Raw genomic sequence first — 27,972 nt, 5'->3', positions numbered from 1 at the left:
TACGAGCCCTTTTCCAAAATTGACGCCTATGGCTGTTTTATTGGATTTATATTGTCATATGTGACGTGTCATGTCAAAAGGAGACACTTTTGGGCAGGATCGTAAATGGAGATATAGCCAAAATCTGCCCGGGGGTGATTTTTTCACAATTTGGGATTGTTGCGAATTTTTAATGTTATTATTGTTAAAAATATTGTCTGATAATTTCAGACCGGAATGTAACTGGCATCTTGTATTTTTGTAGACATTTTTCAAGATAATTCCTACTCTCAACATTGTCAATAATATTTTTAAAGGCCGATATCTCAATTTCCAATTTTATAATACCATAACTTACGAACTCGATATCTTCGCTCAGGAATGTCCGATTTCATTTGAGAAAACTGCGTTGTGGAGCCAAATATCTCTATATTTAAGATATGTAAAAACCTCAAAATTGATAGCCTGCCCAAAAGTGTCTCCTTTTGACATGACACGTCACATATAGGCACTGCGTGTAAACAGGTTTATTCAAAGTACGTAGCAGCAAGACTGTGCAACAAACGGTTCAACCATTTATTCACAACTATAATATTATCCATTGCAAAATTCGTTAAAATGAAAGCCAATATTTGGGGGCGTAATTATTTTATCATTATAATACGTCTGACATCAATTTGGTAATTATTTCTATGTCTATATCCCTTAATATCACGTCCCGTATCATCATTATTATTTTTTTTTTTATTTTTTCAAGTAGTGGCCAACTTTTTCTTTCTAGTACATCAGTATCAGGAAATTTAAAGCGATATTATAGACTCACCACCTTTCGGACCTTTTTTAATAGCTCAGCATTAGGCCGAATGACGTTTTATTAATTCGCGCAGAGCGAGTACGTGCTAAGAAAGTCTTAGGGTATATTCTGATTTTTAAAATGTTTTTCGCTATCTACTGAAGATAGCATTTAGCATCTCATCCCGATTTATCATATATTTCTACTGCAGAAGTCTTGTTTTACATTATTTTCTCTATATTTTCATTTCATCTCGTAGCGGCTCATTTTTTCGTTTTACATCAGTTCCGATCAGAAATTTTAAAGCGATATTACTGACTTATATATCGGATGAGGTGCTAATTGCTATCTTCAGTAGATAGCAAAAAAACAAACATTAAAAATCAAAATATACTTTCTTAGCACGCGCTCGCTCTGTGCTCATTAAAAAAAAACGTCATTCGGCCTAGTGCTGAGCTATAAAATTAAAAACAAGGGTAAAAACAGATAAACATGTAGGTCCGGAAGGTGATGAGTCTGTAATATCACTTTAAAATTTCTGATCGGGACTGATGTCCTAGAAAGAAACAATCAGCCGCTACGTGATGAAATGAAATATAGGGAAATAATGTAAAACATGACTTGTACAGTATAAAAAGATGGTGAATCGGGATGAGATGCTAAATGCTGTCTTCAGTAGATAGCAAATAAAAACATTTAAAAAAAATCAAAATATACCCAAAGACTTTCCTAGTACGCGCTCGCTCTGGGCTCATTAAAAAAAACGCTAGTGTAGGTCCGGAAGGTGATGAGTCTGCAATATCGCTTTAAAATTTCTGATCGGGACTGATACATGTTTCTCCGTTTTTACCCTTGTTTTCATAGGTTAGCACTAGGCCGAATGGCTTTTTTTTTAATTATAAAAACGTCATTAGGTATGAAAGGGATGAGTCTGTAATATCGATTTAAAATTTCTGATCGGGACTTTTGTACTTAGAAAGAAAAAAATATACGTGATGAAATGAAAATATAGAGATATGATTTCTACAATAGAAAGAGATGATGAGATGCTAAATGCTATTTCTAATTCTAGTAGATAGCGGGAAAAAAACCCATATAAAATCAAAATATACCCTAAGACTTTCCTAGCACGATCGATTATAAATTCAGCTTTAGGGACCGATCGTTATTTACGGCAGGGGGGGAATGGGTGTTTTGGCAAAAATATCGACAAAAAATTTCGCGTTCCCCCCTCGCGTCCGCTCAAAATTTTCGCGTTCCCCTTGTTTTCCCAATTTTCTCCATTTAAAATTTAACAATCCCCCTCCTGGTTCAACTAAAATTTCAGGTTCCCCCTCAAGACCACACAAAATTTCGTGTTCCCCCTAAATTTACCCATTCCCCCCTGCCATAAATAACGATCGCTCCCTTAGTCCAACCTGTTTACCCGCTTGCTATACTTGCATTCACCGATGGTGATTTTACGTTTTTGTCCTGACGAGTGGCAGTATGGCTAGTAATATGGCACTATTGGCTTGCCATATCAATTCAATCAATCATCGCGATCGCGAAGAGCGAAATTCAACAACTTTCACGAATCATGATTTATAAATAGGTGGTACAGCTGCACGGCCTGCACCGGATGGATTGATTCTCAGTTTTCATTTGAAGTCAGGAATCATGACGTGCCGGTCCCTAAACATCCGAGGCTGGATTTTAGAATTTGCAACACTTTTAATACTTTTAAAATTGATCGCTGTTGTATCTTCTAGCTGTTTAAATAGGTAAGCTTAAAGGGGCATTTCGTGATCCACAGCCTCATCCCCCCACTTTTCTCAAAAAAAGTTGAGATTTTTATATCACTGGAAACCTCTGGCTACATAATGTTTATGTGCAAAATATTTCTTGCAGATTAATTCGTTTAGCAAAGATATCGTGAAATTTGAATTTCGTTCTGGTGCACCAGAACGAAATTACAACGCATTGACCATTGTCTATGGAGCAGTGTAATACACATAATCATGCATAACTCGCGAACGCAAAATCGGAATCAACTGAAATTTTGGGAATAGGGTTTTTTCGTGGTATCTAATGAAAAATGACATAAATAGAGGATGCTAGGATCACGAAATACTCCTTTAAGTCACCACGTAAACTTGTATATAGCAGTTTGTGAATGAGGACAATTTAGCTCGAGATACTCTAGCTAAAATACAGGTTTACATTGAATTGAAAAGGTGATGCGGGCGGATGACGGGAAACTAATAATTTCATTACATATGCCTAATTAATAATCTATATAATAAATTATGGCTATTAGAGCTTATAATAATAATGGCGATCTTTTCTTTTAGACCACCCGAGCTATATAAGGTTACAATTGCGATTTTATCAAATTAAACTTTCACATCAAGGTTAAACATGTTTTTAGCTATTCAAACATACCCATTACTTTGTCGAACAAGTTTTATTTTGTTCCAAAATCCACGTTTTTATCGCAATTTTGGACGTAAAAGAGCTGAATGCAAAACCGGTGATGCAAACTCAGAAACCTTCGCGTAGCACAAGCACTTGATGTACGCTCGCTTTGCCAGTGATTAACGCTCGCGTATCAAGCATTTTCAAACGCGTTTGACAGTTTTTTACTGCGTGACGCAATTCTGAATTTATTCAAGATGGCGAATTTGTCGAAAAAACGCGATGTATTTTTCTTTAAAAAAGTCCCTCATTTCACAAATTCTTTGCCACTTTCCACTCATCTGATCATCTTTTCATGTAACGGAAGTGATGCTGCTTTTATGAAGGTACGTTTCTTGTTTTTCTGATAATTTTTAAATTGTTTTTTAAGACAAAAACTTCCGAGCATAATAGGCATTTTCACTTGTTTACAAAAAGTTGTTTTAACCTTGTTTTTTACCCCATAATTTCCCTCATTTATCGAAGCCCTGCCCTCCTTCAAATATATTAAACCTTGACTTCAAAGTGTTTGGCAATGTTTAACCTTGATGCAAAAGTAAACCTTGATGCAAAAGTAATAATTTAGTCCCTATATAGCGAGGGTGGTCTAAAGGAAAAGATCGCCATAATAATGACTATGAGCAGTCTGCTCCAAGGCATAATCCCAAGGTACTGTGCTGCCGGCATGTTATACGATCTGCAAGAGTTTGAGCTTGCATGCTTGTTGCTTGACTAGGCTTACATGCTTGCCTTAGCTTACTGTAAAGTGTGCTGAGGCTTGTGGATCAACGTCTAGGCATTGTGCCTGTGCGTAGCACACTATAAATCACTGCGCTTTTTTTTTTACTGCAAATGCAATATGTTCAAGTACGGTACTGTGAGTGTTGTTAGGTTAGTTTTTCAGCATCTATTGAGAAGCAGTACAGATTATTAATTTGTTGAATTTCTTCTCGCCCCATCCACTGCATATGTGCAGGTACAGGTATGGCTAGGCCTATAGCTATACTCTTTTTAACTACCTCCAGTCACCGGCACTAGCTTTGAAGTTCAGCAAGTTGTGCGTTAGTTGGCATTATTTGTGCAATTGGTGCGTCTGTACATAGTTTTACGTGCATGATTAAATTAGTGGGGCATATGCAAATGTAAAGCTATTTGAGCTAACACAACAGACTTCAAAGCTAGTAGACATCAAAGCTAGTGACACTGACTGGAGGTAGTTAAAAAGAGTATAGCATATCATATGCACGGCATCTTATGGTTTGGAAGTCACATAAACATGATAAGCTATTGATCCCATGATCAGAATAATCAACCCTGTGCACATTTAAGTGTCAGACCTTTTTGAAAAAGAGAAGGACCATCTCCGGTTCTGAACTTGTAACCCACCCTCTAGGTCCAAGAGGACAAGGTGGGGCAGGGTGCAATACAATGTGCAATTAGAACTATTATATTATGTACAATTAGAACTAAATATTATCTTTTGCAAAATTCCTTCGCAGTTTTTAGTTTGGTGAAGTTTATGGTGTAAACATGAAGTCAGATTCTGGCTACTTGAAACACGTCATCATGACATCAGCACCTCATTTGCCGATCAATCGTGTGACGCAGGCGTGAATTTATACGAGCGTACTAGGTGGGATAAAAACTGCGAAGGATCTTTGCAAAAGGCTGTAGAATTAGTGTAGTTTCTGAGCCGTGTAAAAGTCGCGTAGCTAAGCTAAGCCTAAGGGGGGCACTACCCCCTGTGGGATACTGGCTGCCCTGATATTTTAAAAGATTTTATGTCTTTTTCTACTTTTTTGGCGGGGCATTTTTGTCAAATTTTACCCCTTGAGACTTGCCTTGTACAGGTGACCTCTGGTTTGAAAGACCAGTGCTAGGCAGTTAAATAGCACTTGAGATCTTTTCAACTGCATGGGTAATAACAATGGAGCTGCTCACCTAGATGAAAAGAATTTTTCTCTTGTTATTTACCTCCCTGCCCGTTCTCCACCATCTGAGCTATCCAGCCTTATGATAGACAGCGATTCCAAAATCAATATTAGCCCTTGTTCTACGAGAGCTAGACGGCGATCTCAAAATCAATATTAATGACATTGGACTTTATTCCTCTCAATCATGTCACATTTGTTGATTTGGTGTGGCTCTAACTCCATATTTTACTTGCAAAGGCATTCAATTATAATATTGTAAATTATCTTTTCAGACCATCCTCAGCTAATATTCGTAAATGGCCAATTGTAGAGGAAAAAGTCTCTAGCAGTTACGTACCATTAACCTGCTGCAATAACCCTCATCCATTATTATGGAACAAAAACTGTCAGGGTTTATCATTATTTGTGAACAAGTAAGTAGCAACCCTGATTAATCTAATCATGAAAATTAAAATGGCCAACCTGGACTACCTTAAGTTTTAGAAACCAAACTTTCTTATTTCCCATCATGCACTATTCCATGGCAGGGCAGAGGGCCTACGGCTTACTGTCATCTCTGCACATGAGTTTGAACACATGCATGCATGCAGTGAAGTCTGACATTCAAATGGTGATATTAGAATATCGCTAGCAGAAGAGCCTCAGATATGGTGCTAGCTTTATGGAATATAGAGAAATAGGTTAAACTCTTCCACAGAAAAGGCTCAAACCAGAAGAAATAAATATTTTTCTTTTTATTATTACTATTAGAAAACTAGAAATATCATAAGTAATGGTGTAAATGCTGTAGTCTGTTTCTCAATACCTTTCATGCTCACTGTGTTTTAACTAATAAATGTTTTCTTTTTAATATCAGTGGGCTAGTTTACATTGGCTCAAGTGGAGCCATCAAGGGTCTGCCGTATTCAGTGGTTGCATTTCATGAAACAACTTTGAAAGTAAGTATCACTACAGGGACTCTCAATTGTTATCAAATACGTAACTAGACGTAGATAAATGAGAATCTTTACCTTTCACCATGGACTGCACAGCAAGTGGCAGCGCCACAAGGGGGGGACATGGGGGCGGAAAATGCTCCCAGTCAGAACTCTTGCCCCCCCAGTTTCCCCAGTAAAACTCAAAATTTGCCCCTGAAATTCATTTTGCCCCCCCCATGCCCCCCTGAAAAAAAATCCTGGCGCTGCCACTGTGCACAGCACTAGGTTCAAATTATATGTTAAAAATTACTTAAAAATGAGGTAGAATTATAGGAAACTATGGTTTGACAGCAGTATCTAGGCAAACTTTCATGGCCAGATAAGATTCACAGCCAGGCCGGACAGCTGGAATTTCCAGGAATATATGCCATGATGAGGTAATCTGCCCTGTTAAAAACTTTGGACAAGTACAATACCCACATGTAATGTGCTATTCCATTTAAAATCCACACTACCCCTGTGGAAGATTTAGCTAAAATCTGCCACAGAGGGAGTATGAGTTTTGAATAAAATAGATAGTAAGGCAACTTCTATTTGAAATACTCACTCCAGTTGTGGAAGATATAGGAAAAGCCACAATACAGGGGGAGTATGGGTTTCAAAATGATTAACTCTGGTCAATTACATTTGAAAAACATACTCCCTCTGTGGAAGGTATTTCCAAAATCTTCCACAGGGGTAGTGTGGATTTTAAATGGAATAGCCCAATGTGAATCATCATGAACACATCACAAAAAGTATACACTTTTTTAAGACTGCAACTCTAATCCTACATGCATCAAACTTTCCAAAGTGAGACACAAAGAAGTCATAAAATTACATTTTGTACAATACGTACCTCATTTGGGTCAATAGCCATAATATCATTGCCACTGAATTTGTCATTTATTGCACAAATGTAATTAATTTTTCTTAAAATGTAATTTTAAGTATTAAAAATACTTGTTTTTGAACCTATTTTCCCACCCCATTGTCCAGAGCTCTTCAGAAGTGATGTCTGCAGCCTTCACTTTATCATATTTGCTGGTGGTCATAGAGGGCAGGTTGTTGACTTTTGACCTTAGCTCAAGCATTGTTCTACCTTCGAAAGGAATAGATGGCAATGTGACCAATGTGGTTTCATTTCCGTGTTGCCATAGTGACAGGGAGTGGTGTCAGGTATGAAAATAAGTATCAAAAACCAAATGAATTATCATAACTACAGGAAAATTAAGTATTTCTTGGCCAAACTTGAACATGCGCGTTGCGTCCATGTAGCGTACTAAGCGTGTACGCAATGTAAGGCGCGTGTATGCTTTCTTCTGTACCGCGTTCCAGTTTGGCCAAGAAATACTTAATTTTACTGTACCTTATTTAAGGTTTTACCGTCGTCACCCGATTCGACTTGACTATTGCGCCTGTTTTCAACGCGTGCGTACTCAGCGTATTAACTTTCGGCGTTGCGTTGCAGACATCGCAGAGAACGATGCGTGTTGTGCGTGTCTATGCTATTTTTGCGCACTGGCGATAACTAGGGCCAAAAAATAAAGAAAACAATGTTTGCTGAGCGCAATAAAAAGTGGCCGCTTCTAATTAAATACAACATGTACAAACCAAATGCCAGCGTGCTTCCACTGATAACGGACCTGGACCCCTCCCCAAAGTAGGCCTCACGACAGTAGTGTCCAATAGATGGTATGAAGTTATAGGCCTACCCATACAGAATCAGGGTGTGGTTTTTTAACATTAGGCCTAAACGAGTGTTGGTTAAATGGTTAATACGTTTTAATAATTTTTTGGCCTAAATGTTTGGTAAGCTCTATTTTTATAGGCCTATATTAAAGGTTAAACGTTAGTAGAACGTTTCATAATGAAACACACTAAAACAAAATTAAAAACATGTTGTGAAAATGTTATTGTAGACATATATTATTTTGGCAACATTGTTCCAACTTAGAATATGTTTTGCAGCAAGTGTTCAATGTTTTTGATTGTTATTTTAAAAATGTTTTAAAAGTTTATAATCCAACATTTAAATGTTTAAAGCATTTTGTGTTATTGGGTAAAGACCTACTACGTGCACTGAATTCATAATGCATGCGATATACTGTAGACACCACCATCAAAACTTTTCAAAAAAAGGTCATACATTTACAAAAATGATCATTGGCCAAACGTTTTTCTACAGCTATAGGAAACCTAGTGTTTAACTTCGCTTTAATTGAACTGCAACCATTGATGATATGAATCCAGCTCGAGATAATTCCGTAGGCCTATAGTTTTTGTGACCAAAAAAGTTTTCTTCTCGGTAAAAGGGACTAAGCATGCTAAGTAGGCCTATGCCTATAATAATTGTAGGCATATTATAGTCAAACACTTCCGCCCATGGTGTCAAACGCTTCGCTGTAACATGTTTAATAAATCCTCTTTTTGGTCATTCGAGTCAGGTGATCATAAAGCTGAAAATTCCTCACTTTGTGTAACTTGATAACTCTTTGCATGCAGAATGGGAGTCTTTCGTACACCCGTTTGTGACCAAAATACACCAAATTAGAATTAGGCTAAGGATTTTAAGGCTTCATTAAGTCTTTTGTAGTCGACATCATTATAATTGTTCCTATTTAATATGGACATGCACTTCTTAGCATAAGAAGTATCTTAGGTAACTTTTTATTTATAGTGAAAACTTTCCTGTGTAAACAGACAATTCCTTTTTGTGTCCATTTTCGTAAACGAACGCTGATCTGGCATCAGATTGCGCGTGTATACCAGCGCGTTGGTACGCACAAAAATATCCATCTACGCAATTAACTACGCATGGTGTCGCAGCAAAAATGCTTTTTTGACCTATTTTGGTCAATTTACGCGAAAACAAGGTCCGGTACCCCAAATTTTTTTTACGCAATTTTACAGAGCTTTTTCTTTTTCATAACATATATAAAATTAAAAAAATTTTGTCTCGACAATTTTTTTATACAACATAAAAGGTGGTATATTTTGGACAAATTGCTGATTTTGCCATTGAAGTGTACAGAGATTTTGGAAATGTACACCTCTTTTAAAACGGCTGTAGCTCAAAAGTGAGGTCCGGCACCCCCTGTTTTTTTTTCCTGATTTATTATCTACACATATTAATGTACAAAATATGTCAATTTAAAAAAATTTCGTTGATAGGTTTAGTTACGACGGTAAAACCTTACGCCATAATGTGCGATCTTATAATGAATTTTTTTTTTCAAACCTTGATTTTTGGCATATTTGTAATGTTTACACATGTCCCAACTTACACCTAAATGGAATCAACCAAATTCATTTTGTTTGTCAGGTCAACAGAGCAATTTTGACATTATGTGATATTCACACATTAAGTCGCCCATAATATGAAATCCATATTAAACAACCAAAATAAATAGCCAGTGAGGTTTCCTTCACTTTAGAGCCTCAATAGGCCTTGAAGATTTTGGTTTGTTTCAAACATTGTCGGTAGCAATTTCGTCGAACTTTGTGTGATTCAAAATTGATTCTCACAAGCTTATCTATTTGTGAGAATCAAGTTAACTTGCTGTGTGTGGAATAAGCCAAAATTTAGGAGAATCAATCTTGATTCTCGCAAACTAAGTTTACTAGGAAAATCATTGCGAGAATCAATTCTGTATTTGCAGCTGTGCTGTAGGTAATGCAATACTGAATTGAAGAATTTTTTTTCTCTTTATAGGAGAGAAGCCAAGTAGTAGTTGCATATAACGCAATACAAGAGATGACCAGCAAGGTGGTATATTACATATCATATGATGGTGGTTTGCTGTTCCAAGTTCAGAAAATGACTGCTTCACATCAGGTGAGTATTGGGCTATTCCATTTAAAATCCACACTACCCATGTGGAAGATTTTGGAAATATCTTCCACAGGGGTAGTTTGTTTTTTAAATGTAATTCGTCAGGGCTAATCCGAGTTTTGAAACCTATTTCCAAAATCTTCCACAGGGGTAGTGTGGATTTTAAATGGAACAACCCATTGATGGGTTTCAAATCTTTTTGTAGAAAGATTGAGAAATACAAATTTTAATATTGATAATAAAGCTTTGTTCATAATGCTAATGGGAATTCTGCTTTAGGTCAGGAAAAACATTGTTTGTTTGTCCTCAACCAACCTCCCTTATTTTGAAAATCAGCAATGAAGTTTTTACCATTTACTTTACAAAAGAATAACTTTTATGCAGTTCCAGATCAATGTTTTGATGACATTCTGAATAAACCTTTTTGGAGTATGGCGGACACAATTATGGGAGGGCATGCCATACTTAAAAAGGCCTATTATAACACAAGTATAATTGAAGATCGAATTAAAAAGACTAGTTTGTGTATGATGTCCTGTTGACCAGACCAAAATTGCCGTACTGCGCAGGCCAGTAACCAATCACGTCATGCTTTGCCCTGACGTCACATGCAAACTAGTCTTTTTAATTCGGTTTTCAATTATAGTTTAAACAGTTTCTTTACATTCATACCTCAGTGTTTGCAAACTTGAATGAAAATATGATACAGTATTTCCAAATCACACCTATTTATTTATAGTAATATAATCTTTTATTTTCATTTAGGGACAAATATATGGCACCACATTACTTCATTCACACTCTGAGATTGTCTTTCTTGTGAAAACCACCTCTACAACAGCCCAATTCTTACACACTAGCTATAGCCAATATCCGAAGAGCTCATCATCAGAATCATTGGAGTTTGCTGTAGAGGGTGATGATCTCACTTTCATCCCGCTGCAGAGTGGAATTGACAGCCTGTTGGTTTGGGACAGCAAGAAGATTTTTCATAGTATATCATCAGGTGATTGTTTAATACATTGGTTGATTGATTGATTGATATATTGATTGATTGACCGGGGGGGGCACATAATACATTTTTGGTGCATATGCCTCCCCGGAATTTAGAGGTGGTAGGTCTTTGGGAGCTGACAGCATACACGGTAAAAGGGAGCTATTGGAGCTGCCAACAAGTAAAGGGGGGGTCTTTTGGAGCTGCGAACAGTCAAAATCATGGGAGGGGAATAGAGATTATCCATTTACTCATGTGTGACTTTTTCCCGTAGTATTCCTCATTCAGACCAATTCAATGCATGACCTCGGAGTTACCTGCATGACTTTGGCAGGCTATTTTGAAACAGTAGCCTAACAGTCATGGTTGCACATGCAGGTACTTCTTTTGAAAGTCCTAAACAATTTATAGCAGTCCATGAAAGGATATGTAGCTTATAGAACACGTATAACCTCTATAGTACATGATGCATGAAGTGCATCATGTGGATCATTCAGCAAGCCCAAGAGGAACTCATGAAATTCATATTTATGGTATGAAAAAAATATAAACATCTCAAAAAAAAAAGTAACTAACCCCCTTAAATAATGGCCATTATTCAAAAATAATTGTATTGCAAATCTGTAAAATTTGTAGGAAGCAGAATTTATTTCTGCGCATTTTGACACCTCATTTGATACGATAGCCCAAAAAACAATAAAACACCTGTCAATTTAATGTAGTGAGGTCCAGATTTGAAAGTTGCACTTACATACAAATTTTTACAATACAAAAACACTCGGATATCATTACACATATTTCCTTCCATTACACTGAATGCAAAATCAATAGAATTTACTGCAACTTTCAAATCTTGGATTACATTGATTTCAGCCCTCGAATTAACCCACGGCACCGACGGCATATTGCCTGGGTGCCCACCCCCATTGCCGCAATGCCCTCAAAATATGGCCTTTACCGACGGCAGTCACTTGCCGTGCCCCTAAATGAAGTTGCCGTGGGTGCCCTAGCCGCCAGCCCTGCCCTTCATTATAAAATCATTAACAAGTACTGGTTAAATCCCAGCAAAATTGTGGAAAATTAAATCGAAAATCTTGAACACGCTATTTTGAGCATCGTAACCCAGCTATCAATCACAGTATACACAATAGTTTGTTGTGAATTAATATTCATTACCCCTACGTAAGCTTACATATTCAGCCAATCACATCGGCTTATACATTATCTGGTTACTAGAAATCTGACTTCATTTTCTCGATTGGTCAGAGAAATACCTTCAACGTACTATAGACCAATCAGAAACGCTGTTAGTAACTATAGCTTCCTTGACCTTGTGTCGTGAACAAAATCTGAGCGCTGGGCAAATCAATTGTTCTCTCGATTATCAAACATTGACTTCCCATTGCAAACCGATGGCGATACCCTTCCGGTATCGTCTTATCTTGTACATGTGAGCCCATCTCTAGATATGTTTTGCACGAAATAGTTTTTATTCCGGCGAATTTGATCAATATTATTACCAAAGTTACAGCTGTTTCATCGCTATTTTCGAGTCAGTTTTGCAGCTCAGAACTAGGGATCGCAAAATTTAAGTAAATTAAACTGTATTATAAAGCAGGTTTTTTAAGCAATCAGGGTAGTTTTAGTGTAAAGTTGAGAGTCGAATTTTACTTTGGTGTCGAATTCAGCTGACGGTAATGCATCTATTCGCTTTTGAAAAATTGCCTTGGTGCCCTTCTCAAATTTTCAACGGTTGCCTTGATGCCCTTTTGAAATATTACAAATTTGCTGTGCTGCCTTGCCTTTTCAGTGAAAATCCACGGCAATTATCAACTTGCCCTAAAAAAGTTGCCGTGCCCCTTCAGATCCTTAATTTGAGGGCTGATTGATTTAATTGTACGCTGTGACATCAATATTTAGTCAATTGCTACAAATGAAGTGTCAAAATGTGCAGAAATAAATTCTGCTTCCAACGCATTTTACAGATGTGTAATACAATCACCCGTTTTCGATTGATTGTCATTATTTAAGGGCGTCAGTTACTTTTTTTGAGAAGTTTATAACTAGATGAAGAAGAGCAAGAAGAGCACATTATCTATGCTAAAATATGTACAGTCTCTGTGTTGTCTTTACATGGCAAAGCTCAAATGGGTTTTGTGAAATTTTACAATTCTTGGCTCATATCTGACATAAGAAACGTGCCTTGAATCTATTTAGTAGATTGATTTGATCCATTTGTCTGTCAATTCATTTAGGGCAAGCTGTTATACCAGTGGAAGTGTTTTCATCTTCAGGAAGACTGTCACCTACACCTTTAGATAATCAGCAAGTATTACAAGTTGTATCAGGTAAGTCAATAGAAGAAATGGATGCAACTTGTATCTATCTATTTATCTATCTATTCAAACGATGTAGAGGTTTCTATTATATCAACTCTATTTGCGTGCCACTCAAAATATCAACTGGACAATAGCAAAAGTGCTCGCATGAATCAGCAGTGGCTAAAACAACCTCAATGACTTATTTTTTTCAAAATGTACGCTACACTGTTGTTGTATTTTGTCTTTTTTTGTTGCTGTTTAGTCAAGTTATTACTTTATCATTGTCACCTTTAAATATAACATGAAATCAAATGTCCAAATTTCAGACAAGCAGAGAAGTTTTGCTGTATTGACTGATGGAAACAAAATAATCTTTGGAAGAGAAGGCATCCTGCCACAGGCAGTTGAAGTAAGTATTATGCCATGTCAGAGACGTTGAAGACCCATTTCCCCCCCTGTGTGTATGTGGAGTGTGTGTGCGTTTGTAATTACCTGCAAACTTGAAAAATAGGATGAAATCTTATGCAGAATGAGGTCCTTGTTTGCAGGTATTTACAAAGAGGGGTGTGTGGGGGGTGAGGGGCAGTGGGTGGGGGGGGGGGGGGTTTGTAAGCATTTACTTCTCCGTAGTACTAATCTTCATTAGCTTATATTGTTGCATGAACAAGGATAATTATATAATATTTTAAATGCAACATGGACACCTGGAACCGGGAACGTCCTTGGTTCAGGTTCACTGTTAGGGTCAGCAGCTTGCAAACAGTGTAAAACTGTGGTAAAAATGATATTTAGAGCTGTCCACCTTGTGTATGAGATGAATTTACAGGTTCTGTTCACAGATTATCCCTTCAATGTAATAAATCTTACTTTGAAGTCTTTGAAGTTTTGTTCACTTTGTTTCAGCTTGATGTGTCTGTGCCAGGTAATGGAATGTGTAGACTGCATTGGATTGATACAACACATTTAGCCATCTTATGTCCAGATGAAGAACACAGTAACTCTTCTTCTGTGCTGGATTTCTCTACTACCGTTATCAATATAGAGGAACATCTTGGTTTGATTGCAACTACATCAGTCTGTCCTGTAAGTAGCATTGGGTGATATCATTTTTAAGGAGTTTGTGCGTCCAGTGACTCCTTATTTTTTATTTTGCTTATTTTGGACTCCTTAAATCTCAAGTTGAAAGTGACCAAAGGGTCAGATAAAAACTGTATGGACTCCTTAATTTCACGATGCACGGAGGCATAAATCATCAATTAAAAATAAAAAAATAAAAAGATTAGTAAATCTTTTGAATCACCATAGGCCAACAACACTAATAATTTCACTGGAATATTTGACAAGTTCTGAAGTTTAGAATTTCGGACAGATGGACTCCTTAAATTCTCATCGGACCCCTTAAATGTTGGTTTTGCAGGTACCAAAGGGTCCAAAAAAATTAAATTAGACCCCTTGATTTTTTGTGCTCGCGCTACCCCTGCTGAGAATGCTTCCATTTTGAACGGTTTTGTGAACTCCGGTTTGCAGTGATCATGATTGAGAAAAAAATTGTGGAAATCTGATCCCGATTGAAGTGGTTCACACCTACCTGTTGGAATAACTAATGGCTTTGGTTTCCACCTACCTACTTAGGCCTAAGGTTGAGCAGGTTACTTTTCTTTAAAGTTAAGAGAAATTATGTTTAACCATAACATTCTCATTGAACATGTTTGATATTCTTCTTTCATGAAAGTGTCACGATATAGTGGACCATTTTGACATGTTATTTCCTATCGCTTGAACTATCATCATTTCATATCTTTACTATTCCGCAACCATAGGTGTTGATCCCAGGGGGATGGGGGAAGATAAATCCTCCCTATATTTGACTTGGGGGAATGGTCCAAGCAATCATCCTCCCATGTTAGGTAAATGAATGTTGTTGTTTTTTTGTTGACAAAATAAATTTCATGTTTGTAGTGTTGGCCGATCCAGCACTGCCGATCTCTGAAAGTTCACCTAAAGGACATAATGCCTGGTAATGGTATAGACCGTATAGTTATAATGAAAGACAAAGATAAAAACAATTTATCGCGTCTGATGTCACTGTCAATTACGATCCTTGATTGGTTTACACAGGTTAATCAGCGCGTAAAAGGACGACCGATCTCTCTAGTGCTGATCGGAGAAAAGGAATAGCAGCAAATGGCGAAAAATTACGTACTTTTACAAGGCAAAAAGCATCTTTTCTAGGCATTGTGGACATGGTGCCTTCGGTTAAGAAAGTTTCCTACTATAAAGACCTAACTTTTGAGATGGTTTGCATGTCGAAAGGTGCAAAATTAACAATAAGGCGCCCGGTTATAAATCCGCGTTCAGCAAGTCATCATCACGCCACTTGTAAACAAACCGTGCTCGAATTTGATTGACAGATGACGTCAGATGCGATAAATTGTTTTTATCTTTGTCTTTAATTATAACAGGTATTTTGTAGTTTTGTTAGTAGAAATATGTATAAAGATGAATCTTCAATCAATAGTTACTAATATTTTATCTTATGTTCTTTAGCACCAAGCTTTTGATGGAGACTTCAATAATGAGGTATTCTATATAGATATTGGTTTGCATATTAACATCTCAGCTATGTTCATTCCAGAAAAGTGGCAACAAAATTGGTTCATGGTAAGCTGTACTGTAACCACACCCTTTTTTTTATAGAATATGTTTCATGTGGTGGTATAGATATGCTACTGGCTCTTTGTTCAATTCTTGAAACTTTGTCATTTAGGGGAAGGAGGGGGGATTACTCAGTACAAATGACCATACATGTGTCAGATTTTCTGCCACTTGGATGTCATAAGGGGAACATCATGTCATTAATTGAGTGTTATGATGAACAAAATTATATGTACCCATCAGATATAATTACAAATACAAATCCCAAGTGAATTTACAGAATTACACAAGTTTACAGACAAAACAAAATTTTGTTGACCATTTTGTTCATTGAATTGTAACCACAAATTCAGATCATTTATATGCTATCGCACTCCCATTGAACATTAAAAGCTTGTTTTGTCTATCATCTCATATTTGTTGTTTTTGTTATTGTTGTTGTTGTTTCCTTGGAGCAAATCATATAATTATCAGTGACACCCATCTTTTTCTATGTCTATAGGTTGGTGTATCTAACCCAAATATCATTTCTGTGCAGTCCAACACCAAAGAAGAAGAATTGCTAGCAACAGGCCTCAACAACATCTCAGTAGTGAGTTAAGGGCTTCAAAGAGTTGGCCCTTTAAAATAGAATATACATGTATGTAACTGCCAAGCTTTTATCAGAATTATCTTTTATGTGCAGACCTACCGACTGGAGGGAAGGGACTGGGGGTACTCAGCACAAATGTCCATTAGTGGATTTGCTGCTAACATGGGTGGCATTTTAGTTCTTTCTGGGACACAATTTTGGTATATGGATATGGGTCATTTTATTAGCCACATCACATTTTACCTCATTGTAGCTACATTTTTTTAAAACATATCCAAAAATTTGGAGAAAAGTTGATCAATTTGGCCAATAAGTTTTTGACTTTTGGTATATCGACGGGTCCACTTTCAAATTATCAGTAACACACCCCTACCCAAACCAAATGTGAGTACCTCCCAGCAGGGGCAGCATTAAGGCCCGAAAGTCGGGGGTGAGCTTGCAGAATACATGGGGTGAAAATTGAATCTCGGGGGTGAAAAATATTTTGCAGTGTAGTCAGGGGTAGGAGTAAGGTCCAAAAGTAGAGGGTCAGAGTTCACCCCCGAGCTTGCACATATATTCCCAATATAGAGGGTGAAAAATTAATATTTTTTAAATCTAGGGGGTCATTCACCCCCGATCGGGGTTAATGCTACCCCTGCTTCCCAGGAAGGAGAATAATCAAAAGTGATTTCAAACAAGTTGGCCATATTAAACGTCCACCCTGGTGTAAAATAATAGTTTTTTACCTGCACCCGCATCATGGTCTTTGATAAAGAAACATAAAGATCATTTTGTTTGTTACTGCCTTTGGTTTTTTTGTCATTGTTTTTAACATTTCGCCATCCAACAAACAGTGCCGCCCAAGACAACCGCCTAGTAGTTGCGTCAACCTTTGACATTATTTCATATTAAAAAAAATGGCATTAGCTTCACCACATTCTGTGATTTTTTAGGTAACATTATTCCTCCAAACCTTTTGTTTTCTATTTCAGAATGCTCGCATTGATCTAGTAGCCAGTAGTCTTCCAAAAGGGTATGTATGCTGTACAATTGTTGATTTACCAATTGCCAAATTGCCAAATTGTTATTTTTCATTTTATACTGAATGTTTTGACTTTTTCAATGTGAATTGATGAAGAAAGCAACTTATTGTTTGTTTCTTTCTGTCTTGCATTGCATTGCATCATAGTGTGAATTTGGCGTCATTTGAATCCAAACTGACGAAGCCTTTCAATCTTCATACATACATACAACTCGCAAAATTTCTTTATTTATAGTAAGATGTATGATAACTGTATTAATCCAATTGCAACACTCATGTACACACATAAAACATCTTAAAACACCCACCACACAGCAGATCTAGTATAAAGATATGTAGAACATAATGAGTAATCAAGACCAATTATAACAGTATCAAATACCATTTAGATTTTAGACTGACATAGAATTAAATAAATTATAGTCTTTATGATACATCCAAATTGCCCTTTTATTCCATCAGGCATAAGGAGGCTGCCCGTGGCACATCAGCTCTGTGGATGGCAGCGATGAACACCAGTCTTGTATGTCCTCAAAATCCATTCCTGGTAAGTGGAAAAGTTTAGGACAGAAAAAGTTTGAAACCAGAAGAAAGGCACATCCAGCATGAGGAAGGGAGGGGCACGTGCCTCTGAAGTCCAAGACTCCACAGCGGTCCCCAAATATCATCCCTCAGTCAAAATAATGTACAAATTGGGACAATGATATAATGGGAAAATGGGGACAATATTAAGGCAGCTGTGTACTCTAGACATTGTTTCTTTCGCAAAATTGAGGTTTTTTTGATATGTTTGTACTTTGTTATGTTTTTTATAAATACAAGGAATGAAAATCCAGATTTGTAAACTCAAACTACAATATTTTAAGGATTTTATTTCACTATTCCACTCGTGTTTGAAATTGAAAAGGAAAGAAAATCTTTGTTGAACCAGCAAGGGTACACTCGCGCAACAACGCATCAAGTTGCGTATCGCGCAATCTGTTAACGCACAAATACGCGACGCTTATCTGCATGCACGGCGCATCTTATGGAAACACCACAGAAGCACTGATTTCACAAAAACCTAGTGGTCAAATGGCTCCGTTTTAGCTGATAAAATGTGGGTTTTTTCAAGTTCTTTCCCCCGAATTAAATATCAAGTTTTGAATGGATTTCGCTCAAACTTCTCAAGGGGCTGTGGATTTACCCGATATTCACGTAATATAAGGTACAAAAACGAAAACTGCCGCATTCTCCTGTGAGATTTGATGAAAGTGCAAAATGTGACCACTTTAAACTTCAACGGCCATTATATCAATGTTCATTTTCTCGGTAAAATGACGATTTAGGTACACGATAACTCAATAAATAGGTAAGCAAATATGATCATCGTAAAAAGCATGATCGACTCAAGAAACGGTTTTCTCATTTTTTATATTTTGGTCTATTTCGATTTTAGGCATCATTTTGTGCAAATACATTTGTTGGCGTTTGTGAATTTAAAAAAGTTTAATTTGATGCCTTATATGGTCAATATCTCAAAAAGTAAGGCCAATATCAAACAAATTAAAAAAATGTTTTTGGAATGGAGCCTCAAGATTGAGCTAAAAACAAAATAAAATATTTTGGAAAGAGTGTTTTTTTTTTTTTTGTACCTAACATATATTGCAAAAAACTCTCTTTTTTTTGATTTTTTTCATAATTGTTGTTTTTAACCCAAATCTGTATTTATATTAAGATTTATTGATGTCTTGCCTTCATAAAAATGTATACTTTTATATGTCTTGTGCGAATAATTACAAAGTTATTGCACTTTTACTACATGCATGTCTGAGAGTACACAGCCTCCTTAATTGACCAATTTTATAGGCATTTAAATCTGGAATTCACTTTGCTCTAAGGTCTCCCTATGATTTCCAGAGAGGCTACACTTAAACAAGTTTGATGTGGTTTTGATGCATTTAGTGCCATATTCATTTGTGCCTCCCACCTCCGAATATAAAGAAAAAAATCTATCAAAGGACAAGGAAAGGACTGATGCACTTCACATTTCCACACTGAGTCACTTTTATGTCCTTAACTGCATACTGATCTATTATACATAATACATCAAAATATTAAGGATTTGTCATTTACTAAAAAACTGATGTGTATTTAATTCCTCCCTTCATTTCCTTTCCTTCCAAATGTATATTTTCATATATTTCTCATTGTTACTTTAAATGATATAGTGAAAATAAAGATTAAAACTTCCCACTAAATGCAATCCTGCATGCATCCTTAACACTTTTATTAGATTTAAAGCCAAGATGGTATATTTAGAAACGGGTTCCTGGCCATGCTTACTTGAAAAAAAAAGGGTTGATATCACTAAACTTTACGAAGCTGTGTAAGTCGCGAAATCGTTTGTAACTTACAACAAGTCATGAGTTCCATTTCATTAAACTTACTTATGAATGGTACCCTTCGTATTAAAGGAGTATTTTGTGATCCTAGCATCCTCTTTTAATGACATTTTTCAGTAGATATCCACGAAAAAAACTTATTCCAAAAATTTCAGTTGATTCCGATTTTGCATTTGCAAGTTAAGCATGATTATGTGTATTACACCGCTCCATAGACAATGTGTTGTAATTTCGTTCTGGCGTACCAGAACGTAATTCAAAATTCGCAATATTGTTGCTAAACGAATTAATCGGCAAGAAATTTTTTGTACATAAACATTATGTAGCCAGAGGTTTCCAGTGGCATAAGAATCTCAACTTTTTTGGAGAAAAGTGAGGGGATGATGCTGTGGATCACGAAATGCCCTTTTAAGTAAGAGGGCTTTACTACAGAGACCCTTTGTAAAGTTATGTCTAGTAATTGGGTATTTGTAACTTTACAATGGTTACTTGAGATATGAAGGGTTAAAAGTTCATGGAAATAGACCACTGGTCAATGTGAGCTGTGCTGTGAAGCTTTCTCATACCAGAAATAGAGACAAATTTCACTGAAAATATTTGGAATTATTTCATATAGGTAGCACACATTGCAGCTGATTGTCCACCCTACAAGAATATCAGGGTTAGAAAGTGAGTCATTGTCATTGAGTTCCAATTTTGTTTTTTATTATTTTGTTTTTATTGGTTACTTTTCTTAAACTATGGGATGTTAAAGTGGTGTATACACTGGGCAACCATGTGATGCCCTATCCTAGGGCCCAGGAAAAGAAACACCCTTTGGCAAATAAGGTGGTCAAAATCATTCATTGTCTCAAGAGGTTTTGTTTAAGTTTCCTTACCTTTCTTTTTTGTTTGTTTTATTTGCATAATTCTACCCTTGTATAGGCTAGAGCTTTGTTTGCTTTCTAATTAAAAAAAAAATGTTTTTGCATTTTTCCTTATTTGTTAATTTGCTTTTTTTTTTTTTCAACTTTGTTTTTAAAAGAACACCTGGTCATTTGTGACATGATCAAGGTGAATGAGTCACATGTCATCCCTGGTCAAAACGACTTTTGCAAATGTTTCTAAAAAAGACATCTAGAGCTTTCAGAAACTGAAAACCCCATGTTGATACGACTTTTCTTTGCGAAGTTAATTTATCAATCGCAGAAAACAATATAAAACAAAAGAATTTGAACACTGCTTTTGCCAGTATCTCAAAAACAGTATTAGCGACATCCGACTCATTTCTCTTGATCGTGTCACATTTGTATTATGCTTGTTTTGGGATGGAGCACAATGTATGGTGAACCTTTTTATTCTAATTATTTTAAGTTCGAAAATTTTTGTTGTTTTCTCAAACACATTTTGTACCTATCATAGTTGTCTTGGTAAACCACTTCAACTGTGATCAATCAATGCCCAGGAATCATTGTTTGTTTGTTTGTTTACCTTACAGCGTGGAAACATCTTGTGAGGAGATGAAGGGAAACAATTACATCATCAAGAAGTAAGATAACACATTTGCTGCAAAAAAATTAAAAAGCAAATTTTAGTTTTTCTTCTATTTTACATTTAGCCATAACAATTTAATTGTTTGTCTCAAAAGCTGTATAAGTGGACTAACTCAAAATTGGTTTTTATTTTCCGTTTTAATTTTATTGCTATCAATTTCCCATGAAAATGAGAAAATTATGAATGCCTGTTTGCTAAGCCCCAGCACTTTGGTTCTGAGTGTGTTTTTAATTCAGTAGACACAGCTTGTCTCCTTTCCATCTCCAATAAACATTTGTTTGTTCAAATCAGTTGACCCACACATTGCCTCTATAGTCAAAAAATGGACACAATAAAACTGCATTCAACATTCACGTTTCTGAAAAGCTTTGAGACAAATGATTAAATTAATTTGGCCTAATTGTAATTTGCATGTATAAAATTAGTGATAACACATTTCATAATGACACAAGGATTGTAAACACTATGCTGAATGAAGACGCTGTGATGGTGTGCATAAGCTACGCCTCTGCTAACCAAGACTCTGAAAAAGGTAACTTTTTAAGCAAACATTTCATAATATTTGGCTCTGCTATCACTCTGTTTTCATAGAGAACATTATGACTCCAGCTTTCTGAGTGGATTAGGAGATACTGACAATCAGGAAGATCTGACTCTATCATATGACTATGCTAAGCTAGGATGCCCTGTCAAGCAATACTATGGTGGCAAATTTAAACCAAAAATTGATCTGTGAGTATAATGACAGATTTAATATAACGTATGATGCAAATAAATGCCTCTAGGCATGTAAAAAATAAACTTTAATGTTTGTTTGTATATTTATATTTGTTCGTTTTATCATGGTTTAATCAAAGTATAATACTCATTCTCCTTGTCGCTTCACAAATGCCTTGTTTTGTTGTGCTTCCTTGTTTTTACTTGGCACTGGGAGCGGAAAGGACTAAGATCATTTTATCTCTTTATTATTTGTACATGTGTTTATAAATTTGTTGGTTATATTTTGATATTTTTAAAGACTATCTACGGCATAAAACTGGAGCAATACAAGTCAAAATTTGGAAACATTTCTTGTTAATGGTAGGCCTCAATGTAAGATACAAAACAGAACATGAAAAGATTAAACCACACCCATTTTAAATGTTGTATGCTATATGGTGTGTGCAAGGTACACTGCAAAAATTATTTTACTCAACTTGAGTAAAAAGATCATAACTGAACAAAATAAAAAATTACTCAAATTGAGGAAATGATACCCAACATTGAGCTCATATTGATAAACAGTACCCATATTGAAGGTATTATTTATTAATATGAGCTCAATGTTGGATATTATTTTCTCAATTTGAGTACTTGTTTATTCAATTTGTTGAGTTGTGACCTATTTACTCAAGTTAAGTAAAATATTTTTGAGAGTGTGGTGTTTTTAAGAGTGTAGGCATGTATATCCAAGTTGCCAAAATTGAAAACAAAACCTGTTATTTCAATTACAGAATTCAAGCATGTTCTAACATCTCTAATAGTTTTGACTGTGTTTTAACACAATAAGTTAATGCTGCTCTTCTAATTCAGATACCATGATGATGTGTTTGTAGAAGAAGTGTTGGCGGACTATGTTCTGCATGAAATACATGGTGTGTTTACATATGGTTACACAAAAACAGCCGATCAGGTAAGTAGTTAAATATCTATTGTATTTTTGAGGAATCACTTTCAATTTTCTCTAAATTTGAACAGACAGGACCTATAATTGTCCCTCTTTCAAAATCATAAGTGACCAGGTGTGTAGCCAGTGGGTGTGAGTGGTGTCACCCACCACCAGTTGACAAAAGGTCCACTTTGAAGGGGATAATGATAACTTGCACCCAAGAAGGTCCCATTTATAAGGATAAATGAATACAGGGAGCGCTTTTTCTTGTTAAGCCGTTGACATTAGCCCTCCCATCTCAAATTTTGAGTGTGGATTGGGGGGGTGTTAGGTCCATCAACTGCATTTATATTAGTAATTTATTTAGCAAAAGTGTCCATTTTTTTAGCAATTCTGCTCCCCCTTTGTCAAAATCCTCACCCCAAAAATCCTGGGTATGGGCCTGATTTATACTTCACTATCTTCCTTTATAGCTCAACTGGTCAGTGGTGGCAGAAGCATTAAAATTTAGGGGGTCTGGGGACGAGCATATTTTGGTCCTATTTTACAGGGACTTGTATTTGTATGGCAAAGCGTGTGAAAAAAATCAATTTCAGACTATTTTAGCCACAAATTAAGGTGTTTTCTGCTATTTGATGGGCCAATGCACGCGAGGGACATCCCCCCGTGCCAAAATTTAAGGGGATGTGTCCCCCCCGCTTCCACTGCCTATGCAACTGGTCATGCAGGCTAGATACCCAGGAGTCCCATGTTCAAATCCTTGTCAGCAGTGGCATAAAATATTGTCAGTGGGGTGTGGGTGAGGGCATTTAGAGGGTCAGTAACCCAACCAAGTCCTCAAAACTGATTAGCCATAAAAAACAACAACCAAAACAGGGCTCGCCTACTTTATCATTCTCAGATTTTCACTATTTCTATAAGTATAAGATGACTAGGGCTTATATGTGGCATATGTATGGGCCCTAAGTTGTAGATGTGCCTTTTGCCCATTTTGGCCCCATATGTACAAGGCTAGGGGCCCCAGGGGCCTAAATGTTAAAACAAAGGGCCGGCCGTTTCTCAGCAAATAAAGTAGCTACAGGGTTCAGATTTGGTACACAGATAGGTCTTTAGTATTATATTGTCATATGTATATTTAACCCCATATGTCACATAATATGGGCCCCAGGGCCCCAAAAGCTAAAACATAGGGCGGCTGTTACTCAGTAAATAAAGCAGCTACAATGCCCAGCTTGAGTTTTCTGATAGTACTTGAGAATTATACTTCAACATATGTACATGAGCCCCATAAGTCAAATATTATGGGCCCCAGGGCCCCAAATGTTAAAACAAAGGGCCGGCCGTTTCTCATCAAATAAAGCAGCTTCAGGGCTCAGAGTTTGTACACAGATTGCACCTGAGAATTATATAGTTATATGTACATATGAGCCCCATATGTCACATAATATGGGCCCAGGGCCCCAAACGCTAAAACATAGGGCCGGCCGTTACTCAGTAAATAAAGCAGCTACAGTGCCCAGCTTGAGTCTACTGATAGCACTTGAGAATTATACTTAATTATGTACATGGGCCTCATAAGTCAAATATTATGGGCCCAGGGCCCCAAATGTTAAAACAAAGGGCGGGCCGTTTCTCATCAAAGAAAGCAGCTTCCGGGCTCAGAATTTGTACACAGATAGCACCTGAGAATTATATTGTTACTAACACCCACACACTCATCCACCCCACACACGTAGGACTAAACAGACAGATCGTATTATATCATAATTGGAAATACCAGCGTGAAGCGTTAAGGCTGTTCCAGTTGAATTACATACCCATTGGCTGTTCCATTTAATTTACATACTCCCTCTGAAATGTCCCCAAAAAGGCTGTTCCGTTTAATTTACATACTCCCTCTGAAATGGCTGTTCCATTTAATTTACATACTCCCTCTGGAATAGTTTCCCCTAATCATATTGCATAGCCTCACTGTGAGTAAGAGAGACTGACAACAGCAACCTATGGAGAGTAAGAGGCGACTCCCCTGGGAGGGACTTTTTACAATTTCTTTATTTTAAGTGCTGCGACAGTGCAACCTACATTCAATTAAAGCTTGTGACTTGGACTTTCACCTTTTACACATTTTCTGCCCAATTGGACGACTTTTTACAATTTCTTTATTTTAAGTCCTCAGCAAATAAGGACTGTAAGTTTGGGTATACCGATAACATGCGGGTATAGCCGTATTTGTGTACAAATATATAGCCTTCTAGTTTTATTTCTTATCTTTCTTATCACTTTAGGTTGGTTGTGTGTCAGCACCACAGAGTTGGACATCAATGATAATGCAGCAGGCTACTCCAGATCCTACCACTGCTTGGACAAGAAAAGTAATTAGCAGTCTTTTGCTCCTTATGGTTAAACACCACTAATTATCTATTACACGGTTTTCAATGAGAAAATGGCTAACATTAGGTGCAATTTTCTCATAATCAGAACTCTCACAGTAAAGCACCACTAATATTAGGTAAAACCAGGTGATTCAGATGCCAAATGATCAAAACCTCAACATGGGTTGACCTGAGACTTTTCTTGTTTTATTTTAACTGAACACTGAACCGTAAACACCTTAAAATGGCAGTGTCCTCTCAAAGCTGAAAGTTACAATTGGGTAGGGCAAATATTTAATTTAAACCGATTCTGTGCGGATGAATTTTGGTAATATGACAACAAAAATGTCATATAATAAGAGAAAATATACCTTTTCAAAGCATCAAAACCCAATATGTACTTTTTTTTGCCCTATAACTTTGTCAATTTCAATGATTTTATAGCAGTCTTTTCAGATGCCACACAAACAAATAGTTCATCATTGTCTTTCCATGCATCGCCCAGGCCTATTAGTGATATATACCCTTATAACATTCACATTTATCTTACTTTGCAACTGATTTGACTATAAATATGTGGGATTAGAAATAGATTTTACCATAAATCCTGACACAAAAATCAAGCTTGTAGTCGAGTCCTCCTCATCCACAACTCCCAAGTCTTTAGCTACCAAGTTCAAGTCCAAGTCCTTGAAAAAAGGACTTGAGTCTGATGAGTCCTCCAACACTGACAAAAATAAGCAAATTCAATTGTTAATTTCAGAATTACCATAGTTGCTTCATCAATGGCAGTGAGTTACCTGAACGACACCAATCGTATGAAGTACTAAGCAATGCTACCACCAACGCCATAGATTGGGGTGATTACAACACCATTTATGTCTTTCATGTCACCGTGGTAGATCCAGACTACAGGTAAGCCGTTACCCTACCCTTATACCATTTGGGTGTGATTGCCCAGAGGTGATACAGGTATGTGTGGCGGTGGGCCCTTTATTAAGCTGTCTGGAAGTTCTGAAGACCCAAATTTTTGGGAAAGTGATCCAGTTCTTTATCGCAAGTAAAACTCCCAACCTTGTAGCTCTTTATCTCAAATATGGAAATATTTTAAATTTATAGCTCCACAACCTATAATTTGGCCATATTATAGTTCACTAAACCCAAAAAAATAAGCTCCTATTCAGTTCTCGTTCCCAAAGTTCAGCCCTCTGTCTGCACTGTTCACTCCCACCAAATTTAAGTTGAGTGCCCCCTCCCTCTGGGTGGGGCAGGTGCTTCAGCACCCAGTTTTTAGCAAGCAGTTCTCCTAAAAATGACCTTCACCAGAACATTTCTGACAGTTTCCACAATCTTTAATTATATAGGTAGAAGTGGCAATGCGTTATAGGGGAGGGACCCTATGTACATAGAGACAAGGGAGTAAGTGAGAGTTACTTTATTGTAACTTATATTGACTTACTTATGGGGCAGCAGGGTAGCAAACAATTTGAGTTGCAGTGACTTTTTGAGGGGGCCTCTTACTGTATAACCAGTGTTATTTCTGAGGGGAGAGGAGGCTGGGCAAGCTTGCGACCTCTCACTAACTCACTTGTCTGTATGTATTGCACTCATAGGCTGGGGGCACTCGACTTTAGAAGTGACAAGCATGTGCAGGAGTGGGCTCAACTCTGCCAACCGCACCCCCTCGCTGAGCATTTGAGCCTGTTTATTATTTATATGAGAGCACCAATATATCATTTATAATCTGGGCTTTAATTCAGTTTCATAGCTGTAAGTAATGTCAATTTTTTTTATCCCACCAGTTTCTGTCAGCTGAGCACCCAGTTTGCAGTGAGAGTATATGGAGCATTGCCGAAAGCAGATATACCAGCAATGAGGATTGTGATTAGTACCTGTGGGATAGGGCTGGGTGCCTTAGCAGCAGGATTTATTGTACATAAGGTTCGGGGGAAAACTACAGAAGAAGAACAAGTCGACCAAGGGCATTGAAGATATGCAATGTGAAATTTGAATTGAAAAATAAAGAAGATGAGTTTAATTTATCATCATTCGCAGTGTGATGCATTCATAATGTAGTGTTAGTTTTCAATGATGCTCAATGAACATGAGTTTGACTTTTGCGTGCATTATTGATCGGTCTACCCAGCAAACACACACTTACAAAAAAATTAAAATGTTATAAACAAGTTTGGTTTTATTCCAAACGTTTTAATAACATTTAAATGTTCATTTTTATAGGTTACTTTAAGGTCATGAAAATGTTTTTAAAACATTTTGTATGAAAAATACTACAACATATTTTATTTTTGAAAAATATTTTTTGGCAAATATTTTGTCAACTCTTAAATATCATTATGTTAGAGCGAATTTGCATCCCATTTTCAAAAATGTTTTTGGAATGTTGTTAAAACGTTTTTATACCCTTTATATAACCTGCCAATAAAATGCTTTTGCTGCATATGGGAATTCACTGTGGAGGTGAATTAATGAAGCAAACCAGTATTTGACAGGTCAAA

The 27,972-nt window shown here is 36.7% G+C and overlaps 1 protein-coding gene and 1 long non-coding RNA gene across 2 annotated transcripts; both read left to right on the top strand.

Moving 5' to 3' along the window:
• The first annotated feature begins 6,030 nt into the window (after positions 1–6,030).
• Positions 6,031–9,917, top strand: LOC140154251 (uncharacterized). Its single transcript, XR_011859285.1, has 3 exons — positions 6,031–6,080; positions 7,098–7,277; positions 9,814–9,917. It is a non-coding gene; the product is annotated as an uncharacterized lncRNA (long non-coding RNA).
• Position 9,918: 1 nt separating this feature from the next.
• Positions 9,919–27,661, top strand: LOC140154507 (uncharacterized). The gene is made up of 10 exons (XM_072177074.1): positions 9,919–9,936; positions 10,699–10,939; positions 13,183–13,275; positions 13,575–13,657; positions 14,152–14,345; positions 22,028–22,168; positions 23,009–23,108; positions 25,370–25,456; positions 26,220–26,371; positions 27,259–27,661. The coding sequence occupies exons 1-10, from the start codon at positions 9,919–9,921 to the stop codon at positions 27,443–27,445; spliced, it is 1,296 nt and encodes a 431-aa protein (XP_072033175.1). The 3' UTR covers positions 27,446–27,661.
• Positions 27,662–27,972: the final 311 nt, after the last annotated feature.

The sequence above is a fragment of the Amphiura filiformis genome, chromosome 6 (genome assembly GCF_039555335.1).
Source record: "Amphiura filiformis chromosome 6, Afil_fr2py, whole genome shotgun sequence".
Classification (NCBI taxonomy): domain Eukaryota; kingdom Metazoa; phylum Echinodermata; class Ophiuroidea; order Amphilepidida; family Amphiuridae; genus Amphiura; species Amphiura filiformis.
This window is presented reverse-complemented; position numbering and strand designations above follow the sequence as displayed.

Excerpts from the sequence above, each read along its gene's own strand:
- LOC140154507 (XM_072177074.1), top strand. Across the intron at positions 13,276-13,574 it reads AGTATTACAAGTTGTATCAG|ACAAGCAGAGAAGTTTTGCT; the intron begins GTAAGTCAATAG and ends TCCAAATTTCAG. Across the intron at positions 22,169-23,008 it reads TTTAAACCAAAAATTGATCT|ATACCATGATGATGTGTTTG; the intron begins GTGAGTATAATG and ends CTTCTAATTCAG.